This window comes from Sturnus vulgaris, chromosome 8 (genome assembly GCF_052056855.1).
Source record: "Sturnus vulgaris isolate bStuVul1 chromosome 8, bStuVul1.hap1, whole genome shotgun sequence".
NCBI classification, from domain to species: Eukaryota; Metazoa; Chordata; class Aves; order Passeriformes; family Sturnidae; genus Sturnus; species Sturnus vulgaris.
The window spans coordinates 24004101-24018005 of record NC_142250.1 but is presented as its reverse complement, the minus strand read 5'-3'; the positions used below and the strand labels follow the sequence as shown (position 1 = coordinate 24018005).

The 13905-nt window shown below is 38.5% G+C and overlaps 1 protein-coding gene across 2 annotated transcripts in view; it reads left to right on the top strand.

Moving 5' to 3' along the window:
• The first annotated feature begins 472 nt into the window (after positions 1 to 472).
• Positions 473 to 13905, top strand: part of LOC106858981 (gamma-aminobutyric acid receptor subunit pi-like) — a 45929-nt gene continuing 32496 nt past the window's right edge. The window contains exons 1-3 of one of the 2 annotated variants that reach the window (XM_088169180.1): positions 473 to 532; positions 7707 to 7786; positions 13112 to 13215. In XM_088169180.1, coding sequence (XP_088025306.1) covers positions 7731 to 7786; positions 13112 to 13215 — 160 coding nt within the window. In that variant the 5' untranslated portion in view covers positions 473 to 532; positions 7707 to 7730. Of the gene's footprint in view, positions 533 to 5014; positions 5033 to 7706; positions 7787 to 13111; positions 13216 to 13905 lie in introns of those variants that run through there. The other variant, XM_088169181.1, reaches the window with a different exon arrangement.

Below are 13905 nucleotides of genomic sequence, written 5' to 3'. Positions count from 1 at the left end.
TCCTGGAAAGACTTGAACAATGCTAACTCAAAGGCACCTAGAACATTTCCACATCAAATAGAGAACAAGGGTAGAAGTCTCTACCCAGGATATCTGGGATGTGACAATTGCAAGAAGAAAAACCGAGGCAATCAGCAGGAGGTATGGCAGAAAAAGAAGCCATGGGAAGTGTTGTCCTGACTTTTTTCTGTCAGAGATCCCTCGCCACTTCTCCGTCTAACATGCTTTCCCCCGAGCACACTTGGAACTGACAAGGGGTGTAAGCGAGGTTAAGCGAAGGAGGAGTGGCAGGGAAGGGGCAAAGCTTAGAGCTCCTGCGGGGGTTTGAGCGAGCATCAGCGGGGGAGCATCCATCGCCTGTGCCGCCCACGCTGCGGCCGTGGGCGGGCTCGGAGCCGAGCGCGGAGCGCGGAGCTCGGAGCCGGGCGCGGAGCTCGGAGCTCGGAGCGCGGAGCCGGGCGCGGAGCTCGGAGCCGGGCGCGGAGCTCGGAGCGCGGAGCTCGGAGCCGGGCGCTGCCGGAGCTGCGGTCAGGTAAGGAGCTCCCGCTCGGGATCGCGGCTCTTTCCCTCTCTCCTCATTCCTCCCCCCTCCTCATCTCTCCCCATCCGCTCTGCTGCCCTTTAAATTGCTTTGTTTTAAATATTAGTATTTCCTCTCTGAGGTATCGTTATGCTATCATGGGTTGAAATAACTCGGAATAACTCAAATATCAATTACTAAGTCAAATGGAAGAAGCGTCTCCCCCCAAAGGCTGCAAAACCTCGCTTTTAAAAACAGTGGCACGTGGAGAAACTTCTCCAAGAAAGATAATGTAAGAGCCAGCTCCCATTTCCCCTCCTCCCCCCAATTCCTCATCAAATCTGCGTCTCACCTCAAATGAATACGTAGGTGAACAATGTGCTAGTAATTAAAAAGGTGTACAAAATTTAAAGTAGATCACATTGATGAAACCTGTTATTGAGCACTGCGTAATGGAGAAAGGGAATATTAGAATTTAATGAAAGCATTTCATTTCTCTAGGAAGCTCTTTTTTTTCTAATTATTAAAAAAATCCTATATAAGCAATTCCAATGGCTATTCAAACTTTATAGACAGGATTCTTAAAGGTTGATCTCCATCATGAACACTCCAGGTAATTCTAATGACATGCCATAGAATAAAGCTAAAGCAGTGTGTGCTGGAGGAAAAGGAAGATCCTGCAACAGGCACACACTTACAGATTTAACTAATCTTCCCATGTGGTAACTGTGGAAAAAATATAAAATACATATTTTATTGGAAAAATGCCTCTTGCTTTCAAAGCCCCTCGGACGATTTCCTCTTAGACCAAGTTCCTGATTACTTTGAGCTCAGCTCCACATCTCAGGTGGAATAACTCCTCTGACTTTAACCTTAGCTGGTACAAAAGCTTACAGCTGAGCCCAGGACACTCAACTTGGACAACTTTCACATTTTTGAATGGCTGTACAATTAAAAAGTGTTATATCCTGTGATTATTATTTGCAAAAACATGTAATTCTACTGAGTAATTTAAACTTATTGATTTGCACCAGTTAATTTTGAATACAAAAGCTTCATAAATAAAAAACCCCAAATCTGCTCTGAAAACTGATTTTCTCATTCCCAGTCTTTCATCTTGTTGCACTGTTCAGAATGGTTAGTTTATAAATCACCTGATTACAGGACACTTAAAAATTCACTAAGGAATTTGAGTCTAAGACCTTGGACCCAAACTGAGAAGTAGATATTTCGTGATTGAAAAATGAAGTTTTCTCTGGAGGGTTTCAGATATGCATAACAATCAAACCCAGAAAAGTCTATGATTCAAATTCATAACTTGGATGGAAAACAAGGTGCACAGCTCTGCAGCCTCTCTGACACAACTCAAACATATCAATTCTTTAAATTGCACAGAAACTGGGCCTCTTTGGCCTATTGAAGCCACATGGGTGGGCTGTGAATTCTGATTGCAAAACTGGTGTGGCAGAAGGTAACTCCACCTGTCTGTGGGATTGGGTGTGGGAGGACCTTGGAGTGTTGACAAACACCTTAAAAACCCAGTAAAGGTCTCAGATTTGAGATTTGGATTTTGGTACAAGAGGACTCAAAATTTTTATGTTGAAGTCCAGTTGCACAGACGGCAGAAGTGAGATGCACAGAACAAAAAAATTTAAAAAGTCTGCATGCACATAAACCCAACCATTAATAACCCCATAGACCTCTGATGTCTTTGGGTAATTACAAATGGCAGTAATCATCAGCTGTGGCTCAAACATCACTAATATGCCAGACTTTCAAGTGTCAACTATCTAAAATCATACTTGGGAACAAGGTGGAGATAAGTTACTTAGTTCTCTGCCTTTTTAAACTAGAAAATAGCCTGTGGGGCACATTTTCTGTAAATTTCTCAGTAGATACAAGCAGAGCTTGTAATAAGCACTACATTTAAGCAGTCACATGAACACATTCATTTCTTAAAATCTATTCCATGAATGTTTATTACTACATCCATTTCTGTACATCACTGAAGCCTTTCTGTTCAGTGTTATGCTAGCTGGGAGCAGGACATCTGGCACTTGCTCCATGAAAGTAACTCCTAGAACTGTATTGTCATTCTAAGCACCCAGTTTTTATAAATCTGAAATTAATTTTCCAGAAAAACAGTATAATGCTAAGAGCATCCTTGCCAGTTATTTCCCAGCTAATCCACAATATGTACTATATTTAAAATGCACAGAGTGAAAACAACAACAGAAAACATAAAATAATCCTATCATAGGTTATGTAACTTACTCTAAGGCTTTGGTGCTCATGAAATTGATAATACAGGAAACTTGGTGAGAAATAAAGACCTCAATCCAGGGCACCAAATGTCTCTCATACACTTAATTATGTAAGTATTAGCAGCACACTGCTAGTCCCTACTCCTTTGGTGGCTAGAAGTGCTGATATGAAAGCATTTTTTAAGGCTATAACAATAGATTTGTTTGACTTCAATTCTGACCTTCCAGTGCATTTTCAGGACAGTGATTTTACATATCAATTTGTATGTTATTTGGGACTTTGAAGTAAATGACTGAGTTGTTGCTTACATAGTCTGAAATCATGCTATGGTCATTTTGGGGTTTTTTAAATAAAAATATTTGTCATACTGATTTATTTGGGATAATTTTAAAGACTCTCATGTAATGCCTATACCTATATAAACAAATTTGAATTCTGAAGTTTCAATTACGGCTCATTTTGCTATACCAGAGAAACGGTTTTCATTTCTGGTGAATCTTAAATTCATTCTACTTATTTAACAGTATGAGCTTCTGTTGCTGAAAAATATCTTTGACATAAACACCTCAATGTAGAGAATTTGAGAAGATGCTTTCAGGCTGGAGCAACTTCCCAAGTGTTTCATTGAGAAAATGACACTTTTCTTACCTGGCACATGAGACCATTGCATTGATCAGGAGATCACAGCATAACTGGAACCCAATATTTCACTTTGAATTATTGCCAGGTACAGCAGCAGTAGAGACCTAAGAGCCCTTCAATTGCTGACATAACACTGTCATAACAGATGGCCCCTGCACTGCCTGTCTGCAGAGAAAACATGACAAGACAGCTACTTTCTATGGACCAAGGACATCTAACTTTGATTACTTGCCCAAGGAGACTTGCATAGTTTTGCCCATGCTAGGCAAGATCAGATGTGCCTAGGGTTTAGAAGCAAGCTGGCTGGTGTGCCAAAAGCTACTTGTCAGCCAAATAAGAGAGTGCCCCTCATAATAGGATGCAGACACATGTATTTGTCTGCTTTCATCAGTCAATTCCCCACTTAGACCTGGAGTTTTGATGCCACTGGATTTTATTCCTTCTTTTCAATTTGCTGCATTAAAAAATCCGTTCTTTTTTCACTCAAGCTGCATTCTCTGCAGTATTAATCCTAACATGAAAAAAAATATTTGAATGCGTTAAAATTTTGCATTTCTTCTCTTTCAGGGAGTGTTAGGAAGTACCATGAAACTACAGTTATTACAGGCAGGCATCCAGATCAACCCAAAGACAGATATCATGGCACTTTACTCCATAAAGTGCTTTGTCAGTGACTACTGTCAATCTGTTGCATGCAGTTGACTTTTCCAAGCTGTGGTGATTTTGGCTGAAGTAGAGTAAATTTTCTTCACAGTGGTTAGAATGGGGCTGTGTTTTGGATTTGTGCTGCAAACACAAGTGTTGGCATTTCAGGGATGGTGTAGTTACTGCTGGGCAGAGCTTGCACAGGGTCAAGGTCTTTTGTGCTTCTTGTACCACCCCACCAGTGAGGAGGCTGGTGTTACAAAAGAAACTGGGAGGGGACACAGCTGGGGCAGCTGACCCAAACTGGCCCAAGGGGTACATCCCCTCTACTTGCAAATCTTATCTTGTGACTGCCTTCCATATACCCACTCCCTTTCTCCCACAGAGTCCTTAGTGTTTCCAGCTTTCCATCATTTCCCCTCCAACTGGTTCATTTTGATCTAATAAACAGAGGATGAAGTCAAGAACAGATAAGCCCACTGGTTACTTGGCAGTTCCAGCAGACAATGGAAGCAGAGAATCCAGAGCAGAGGAGGCAGCTGTACTTCTCTGGCACTCTGGGTGAATCTCTCCTGAGTCCCTCTCTGCCTTCCAGTCAAGCACTTAAAGGCACTGTCATTCAACAGTTTGGATGTGGAAGAAAAATGCGACTGTAATGCTAATTTGGTTTATATTCTAAAACCCACCATCTGCTTTTCATTTTAAGATAATTCTACACACAGTTTTAGATGCCTGCAGTAGCAGCCATGGGAATTCAGGCATATGGCTGCTACCATATGACAAAGTGTATTATCTAATAATTTCTAGTCTTTCCCATGCATCCATTTCTGCATAAAGTACTTCAACATAATAGGCATCTTATCCTTTAATTAATTCTCACAAAATTCACTTTCAGTGAAATCTTTGGATATGGGTACTACCTCTGCCAGCTGCCTGCCTCACCCCATTTCAGTCTCAAAGGTTTGTGAAACTTCCATAATTCACTTTTCCTGTCATGCTGAAGATCATAAATAACTGAATTCCCGTGAGAAATATCAAAACATTGGATGACATTTTACAGTCTTAATCTGATCTGCACAAAAGTAGGAAAGTGTAGTTGTCTTTTCACGTGAGAATCTGGGGCAGATTTGTTACCTTCACCTCAATTAAATGTTTAGAACAAGATGTGTCAATATGTGCACAATAATCTGGACAGCAGGCAGTCTGTCTAGTTGAACCAAATGGCTCAATATTCTATGCAGAGAACAGGTTATGCTTACTTTTCTAGGGTGGAACACGTTATGCTTACTTTTCTAGGGTGGGAGGAAAATACTATGGATTCTACTGAATTGGTTTTAAATACCAGTAGTTCCATAGGTGCACGCATGCAGGAAGGAATCTTGCTGTGAATGTGTGGTGTTTGATGAAGAAATGTGTGACAGGAAAGGTCCAGATGTGCAAACATGCCAAGAGGCAGGATTTTCAGCAGAACAAACCAGCTCAGTAAGCCCCATAAAAAAGGGGCAGAGAGAAAACATGCAAGCATGTACACACATGCAGCAGAGATTTGTATATCCAGCTCATCTGTGGAACACCTTAAGACTCCAGTAGTTACCCAGCTCTATTCCTTGGCTGGCATGCAGTGTCCCTTTGCAGTGAGGGCAAGCCAGCTGACATGGCAATTAGATCTCTTGATTAGTGTTTCTTACACAGAAGTAAGAGATCTTCTCCCTTCTATTACTTCCATGCTCTCTTTTCCTGAGCATACAAAAGCAATCCATGTACCATAGGATGGATTTGACCTTTCATGTGTTAAAGACCAAAATTCTCCACCCCACCTTCCCATAAAATCACTACCTTGGATGTTGGTTAAGAACTGAAGTTAAGCAGTTGCTTTAGAAAGAAATCAGTAATAAGCCCACTCCTTTTCATCTTCAGTACTGTAAAAACTAAACCCAAACAAGTACAGAAATATCCATAGGTTTCCTTAATCTGTTTATAAAGGATCTTCAGTCATATTAGGAGCTCATAGTAGCATTTCAAAAGCTAAATTTAAAAGCAGCTTTATGAAGTACTTATAAAGTCAGTGAGACACTTTTTATTTTTAGCATATTTTCCTGTGAGATAAAGATAATGAATGTAGAAAACATCCAAAGCCAAAATGAGACAGGCAAAAGAGATCCCACGATCTGCAGCAGGAGTGTTACAGAATCAGCATGTAGAGAGCAGTGTTCTGACAACACCATCTGCTCATTTGTACTGTTTTTGCCTATTACCAGCTCTCTCAATGTCTCATGCATGATTTTCTGTGGAAGTCAGGAGGACTGTATGATTTATATTGGCATTAATATTTACCAGGCTGGTGTATGCTTAAAGTAGCCAAGATTCTGAGAATGTTTGCTCGTTTAAAAAGCCATTGAAATGGCCTTCCTTTTTCTTTGGAGACATTAACAAGTTATTTTGTCACTTCCCTGTTACATAAAAGTCATATCCCATTCACATGGCATTAATTTAGGTAAATACCACTAGTTTTGCTCTTACTAGAACTGCAGACTGAAAGAAAAATTACTTTGTTTTTTAAGAAGCTTGCTGGCATTTTATGTTGGTCATTAAAGAACAGTGAAACAAAGTTTCAGGCTGTGAAACTTCAAATTCTTTACTATTAGCAATTTAGTGGGAAATCAAAATGCAATGCACTCCTGCAAAACTCATTCTGGACACTGAAAATATTATGATTTATTGTCTCTTCCTGAAACCTAAAACTGGTATTTCATTTGCATTTATTAACATTTAACAATTGTCTTGCAGATTCTGGGTAGGTAGCATTCCTGACATGTAAGACTTTTTTAGAGTTTTGAAGCAAGACTTACAAATATGGTTTGTGTACTCTGATGAAATACAGCAAAAGTGTGCACAGTCTGTGCATTTCAGATCTGTTGCATGACTGCATTACACGAAAGATGATACTCTTTTCATCCAGAAATGGATTACAGAGCTGACATATTTCTTAAAATAACCATTATGGATGTGAATCATACTGACAAAAGCAAAGAAATCCCATTCAGAAAAGACATCTTGCCTCAGCCAAACATTCTCATGAATATGGATGGTTACATATGATTTATATGCAAAGGATTTTTTTTTTGATAGCTAGAAGTAGAAGCCTAAAATTTAATTTTTTCTCATTAGCAAAAAGACTACCAAAGTTTCATATCAGTGGTATTGATGCCCCACATGTATCTGAGGGGTTGCTCTTAAATAACTCTGTGTTCTAAGATGGGGTCATGTGTTGTCCCTTATGAAGAGACACTGATATGCCAGGGCATGAATAGCAGACCAAACTCAGTGTTTGCAATTTTCTTACACAAGATTACATTACTTTTTGCAAGAATTACTTTTCCTAATATTTAAAGGACTGTGGCAAAAATGAAAGAGCTGTAGTGTACTGGAATGGAGCTTCTGTTGGTTAGTTAAATTAATCTTGATGCCACCTCTTTTTTTCAAGTTTTGAGATTTTTTTAAATTGATGTAGATATTTACTAATACATTAGAATAAGCTATTCAAGGTACAATAGTGTTTAAAACCTTTGGAAATTCATGTATTAGAAATACATATGTGCTGTAAAACATTACCTCTCCATCTTTTGTTTTCTAGGAGCTTCTGAAAGAACTTGTGACCATGTGCAGTCTTAAGTGCTGCAGTCCCAGAGCCCTTTTCCTGTTGCTGCTCTGTAGGTAAGAATTTGCTAAATTTTTTTATATAATTTGCTAAAAATACTATTTCTTCAATATATTATTATATCACTTGGTTTCCAATAAATTTAATTATAATTAGAGACATATCTGACATAATCTTGACAATTGAATCTTGCCTCTTACAAAAATTAAAGAACATGGATATTAATAACAGAAATACAGGACTGAGCTTCATGAATCTCAGCTGCCTTGATTAACAGATTTTTTTTTAATTGGAAAGAATGGAATTTATGAAGCATATGAACCCTCAAGTAAAGGGTTACTGGGTTCAGAATGAGTATTGTATCGGATGCTTAACAAATTCAGACAGACACACAGTCCTTGCCTGGAGCATAGTGCCTTGACCACAGACAGAAGCACACACTCCACCTGGATTTACTACAAGTTTGAGACTGTAAAATCATCATCGTGCACTAAAAGGAGAGTATCTTAAAAAGAATTACCTATTTGAAACACTGTTTTATTCTCTGTTATGAAATCATGAAGACTTTAGGAAATGTGAGTTGCATTAAGCTGGAAAATGAAAATGATTCCCTCTGGCTACACATAACCCTTCTAACAGTACAGCTGCCATGACCAAAAATATAGAAATGGAGCACTTAAAATATATAATTTGCATAAAAATAGGCAAAAATATTGTTTAAGTAATTCTAATAAGAAAATGTAAGCTTGGACAAGTTAAACATTCTCATCACTACTTTCGACTGAAGTATTTAAAGTCTGTGAGCCAATTCTTTTTCTAGAATTGCCTAACCTTCATCTCACAGTAAGTTTCTCAGGATAAGATTCTGTCTGAGCTTTAACTCAAGTGGGTGTGCAAACACTCATTTAGACAAAGCTTTCTCTTAGTGATGGGAACAGGTGGAACAGTCCCCTGAAAATGAGTTTAGAGCATCCACCTCCCCCACCTTCTCCAGTCCTATAGAGACATCTTTGTCCAAAACACACACTTGCTCTAATTCTACCTTCTTTCCTCATCAGCTGTGACATGCCACGCTATAATAAGTGGATGAGTCATGGCTTAGCCATAATAAAGCACTGCTAAGAGACCAACAATTTCAGAAGCACCTAAGTAACAAGGAAACACAATTTCTCTCCCCAGGAGCTCAGCCTGTGGAGCACAGTTCATTATTATCAGACAGACTTTGTGAATCCTGTAACAGCTTCATCTGGCTGTGAGTGCCCAGAAGCACAGGCCCTTCATTCCTGAAATCATCCATGGGGTTGGGTGTACACACAGCACCTGTGCCAGTGCCTGATGCAAGTGCACAGCATTGAGATGATGTGTCTGTGGTACCCAAATCCAGACACGGGCTGAGAAGCAGCTCTGGACCTTGGTTATCTCACAGACAAGATGATGCTTGGGTACAAATATGTGTTTTTCCAGTGCACAAATCAGGAGGGATCTGTGAAAGTGCTGTTTAAAACAAAAAACTACCCTGCTCGGCACTGAAAGAGAGAAATATTTCTAAACAAAACCCAAGGGCTGAGGTGCACCCAAAGCAAGGGCCATGATTTTTTGCCAAGTGGTCCCTTAGATATTCCACTTGTAAAAGCTCTGCCTAACATGTGAAGAGAATTTCTTCTACTGAATAATTTACAATCGGTAATGGTATGGGGTTGTTTTTTCCTTTCTATCTCTCCCTGCCTGAATGACACTTCTTCACTTCATTTAACATTAAATTACATTATAATCACATTATGGCCCCCTTTTTAGTATTAAAATCTATATCTGGGGACTTGCTAGGCTGTTGCTTTCTCAGATCTTTTTATTTCAAAAGTAGTAATCAAAAAATTGAGGCAAATTTATCATTATCAAGAATCAACTCAAGTAAATGTGTGCTATTTGGTCCGAAGGAGGTTTCCCATTTGTTTGAGATAGGGTGTTTGTAACATAAAGAATGCTAGCCTGGGCTTATGGAACCAGAGACAGAAAATTCTAGGAAATATTATCTTTTTTTTTTTTTGGCCTGAGCTTAAGAGCATTCATGGTACTTCACGCTTTGTTCTCGTGTCTGCTAACATGATGCTACATTTCAAACTCACCATTTAACCAAAAAAGTGATGACAGCACTGTCTGTTTCAAAGCAGAGAATTAATCAGTGATGTAGCAGATTTTGCTCCAGTTTATCTGCAAAGATCATTTAAACCCCCATATCACTGAGCATGAGTATGAAACCAGAAATAACAACTTTATTTGCATCTGGAAGCCCTTCACCTGTCAGTGAATTGCCTGAAAAAAGTTTTTTTATTCCTGTTTTCCTGAGGGGAGTGTTTCAAAAGCTTGTTCAGACTGTATTTGGCATTTTGTTTATCTTCTTGCAGTTCTAAGGTGTTTCTGTCTCTTTCATGATACATAACTTCTGACAAAAAATAGCCAGAAAAAATATTCTTGTATATGTGTCTAGACTGTACTTTTGCCTAAATAAATGGTATATACTACTGTTTAGGGCAAATGTTCCTTTCCCCCCAGTTACTCCATTCTGTTAAGACACTAGCTTGAAAGTACCTTAAATAACAAGCAGTTGTTGTACCTTTCAAGTTTAGCCAAACCCATAAAAATTCTCAGTTTTTGAGCCATAGGGATGACTTAGGAAAATAAATAATTGTAATTCAGCTTTTACAAAAGCAAGCAGAGGGCATTGAACCTGATGAGTTAAAGCGTTTATTATGCACTGACAGCCCAGAACAGATAGATATTCTCAACTGAAAAATAATTATATACTCAGATTTTTTCTGTAAAAGCCTGTTAACTCCTCAGTTGCTGGAACATCTGTTGAAAGGCAATTCCATACTCTGATGCATGCCAAGGTATTTCACATACATTACGAAAATGGAGGAACTTTACCAGCTTTCCTTAACTATAAAACATATATTTAAATATAACTGCACAAATATTGGCTAAAGGAGCAGCTTAGATGCATTGCTGAGAGGGTGCAGATGCATAAATGGAGTGAGTCTCAACTTTTACTTTACCTTTGCAAATGTGTGCAGCTGTGAGCTCACTGTGGCTGAGCTGGGAGTGGAGCACGTGGATCAAAGAGCACTTTAAAGGAAACAGGGCATCATCCCTGAAAACACAGAAACCCCAAACTGCTGAAGGCACAGAACCTCTCAGGGTTCCCTCTCTGCCAATCTGCCTCTGAGCATCCCCCAAGGTCAGCAGGCTGTGACACCACACACACATTTAGGAGGCCTCGGGTTCCTGTCACTTGCTGGCTTCCAGAACAGGACTTCTCCAAGGTTTTGTGGCCAAACAGCACACAGGGGACCGTGCCTCATTAATTCACAGCCTCAATTACACCACAACACCTTTCCCAGGCTTACTTGACCATACAACTCAGTGGACAGTGATATGAGGCTACACGTCGTGTGTTAATGAGGAAAATGATGAATTACCACAGGTCATTTAAGGGAAGGACTTCGATGAAAATTTTAAAGATATATTTTAGAAAATAGGGGTTAATGATAATGAACCAGATCACTCTGAAATTGCATACTGATCAGCAGAACAATTATATACCCTTGCAGAAGAAAAGAAACAAGTTCTCCTTTAACATTTCACGTCTAAACCTCATTCAAGAACAATCCAGTAAAGCTGTGAAATTTAAACTCATGCAGCTCACTGAACACTTAGCTAAAATTTGTATGCAAATTACAAAAGGAGAGATATCTATTCCAAGTACAGTATTTAAGAAATTAATTACATTCAAATGAATTTCCAATTTTATCACTTCTTTGCAACAAAAAGCTGGCCTTATTTATATTTCACATCTCAGCATGACTGTGTTTGTGTCTTTAAGAAAAAACTTACGGGAGAAACTTCCCTTATTTCAATGCTGGCATTGCTCAAGGGTATAAGTAACTCGGGTTACTTAAACTTCAGTAACAATATCATTCTTTCTATTTATATAGAAATAAAAAACAGGGCAAAAAAATAAAGGAAGAAAATAAGATCATTCAAATAACTAAGATAATTGTGTTATAAGGCAGCTAATGAAAATCAGCTATTTTTGTGGCAATAGGGTCTGGTGAATAAAAAATTATACAGCAATAGCAGATTTTCAATCCAGTGGACACCACATTTAAAACCACACTGTGATTTGGCCACATGCATTCAGTGAGATCATCTTAGCATTTAATCTTTGCCAGTTTAAGGTACTGGATTATTCTTAGCGGATGAAAGTCTCAGTGTCCTGACAAAAGATCTCAAGCTTTCTCAGAAACAGCAAAATTGAAATTAAAAATATCAACCTTTGGAAAGGTACAAGAGACCCAGAAATATAATGCAGGAGAGAAAGCAGAGTTGTCAGGAGCAGCTCCAGAAAGAACTGAGGCTAAGAAATTCAGTGAGGATTTAGCACTATAAGGAAAAGACCACGAGACACTGGCAGCCCCTCACCTAATGATTTTTACTTAGATTCTTCTTCCTAGGAGCAAATCACCACAGCTACAGCTCTTGCACCTACTGTAGGAGTGCTGGTCACTTTTAGGGGCCAGTAATTCCCAGAGCAAGGATTAAATCTCCAGACCCTTTTCCTGGTGTTTATAAAGGTGTCTGCTCTCCATCAGCACAGACAAAGCCTCTGCCACCTGGGCTCACCAGGTCAATTCATTATTTGCTTCCCACCTTCATAATTCATACTCCACCTTTCTCAAATCATTGGGAACAAATACTTGCTGCCATCTGTGCTTTAATTTCTGAAGAGCACAACCTGCTCATGGTCTCGGGGTGTCACCTTTAGGGTTAGGCAGAAAGGGTTTGTAATTATTGATACATAACTTCTATGGATCGTGTTTGTAGCTGTTTCTGAACAAAGGAAGTACTTGAATTCCCATTATGCTTCACTGATTTTGCTCAACAAGATTATTTCTGTAACCTGTTTAAAAATTGTGTTGTGAAAGCAGGATTTTAAGAGTACTTTTATGCACTAGTCTCTGAGGTTTTCTGTCTCTGAGACCTAAATAAAATGTATTTAATTATGTAAAAAGAAGCTTAATTTTAAATGCTGAAATAAACAATCAGTATCCCTTCCACATTCCTAGATTATAACCATAATGCCGTGTTTGCAGATAAAGTATTAAAGAAGATTGTTTCTCAGATGGAGTGTTAAGAAATAATAGACTTTAGGGTATAAAAATAAATAGTCTTGGACTTTAAGGTATAAAAAGAAAGAATAAATTTTACGTTATAAAAGAGATATTTTTCCAATAGGAGACTAACACAGATTATGGAATCTGATATTTTTTGGAAGTTTTTTTATTATGTCTTTTTACAAATTCCTCATTTTCAATTCCTTTTAGGTCAATGCAAATTCCCGAAGCTGAAGGAAACAGTGAAATTCTACCTCCAACTATACAAAAAATAATAAAAGGGTACAACAAGTATCTACGTCCATTTTTTGATAGTAAGTAGAAAAGCCCTTTCAATGGGACTGAGTCATAACATAATGTGGTGTCTAAAGTTCAGCAGTGAGAACAAATGGGTTTTTTCTATACTTTTTTCCCCTGTTATCTGACAGCCACTGATCTGATTATACATGTTCTGTGATATAATAAGATAGAGTTTAATAGCTTTTGTGGCCCAAGGTGAAACTTGTATATTCCAAGTACTTGCAAGCTAAACTTCCAGACTGTTAGAAAACTTGACTATCATTGTATGTGTGTCTTCATGAAATAAGCTCTAACATCTTACCTATTTAAAAACATAATTTCCTCTAATTTCTTAAATAATAGCTATAAAAAGCTTTGATTAAAGATTTAAAGCTTTATATATCAAGCTGTTCATAACAGCACAGGCAAATCTTGTTACTATGCAAACTACTATGTGCCTTAACTATAAGATTGCAAGAGAATTATTTAATAAATGATTCTTGCCTCAGGTCTTAAAGGTCACTGAAGAGATTTACTAGAAATTGTGGGGGGGAAATGAATTGGAAAATGGAAAATAAATAAAAAAAACCAGTTCCCTGCATCAGAAGCCAATGGTCACCAAATTGGAAGCACATAGTCCTGCATCAGGGCTGATTTTACTGCCCTGCAGTGCAGGCAGGCACCTGAAATCTCAGTGAAAATCTTCTTCCTTATTTGAGTCAGGT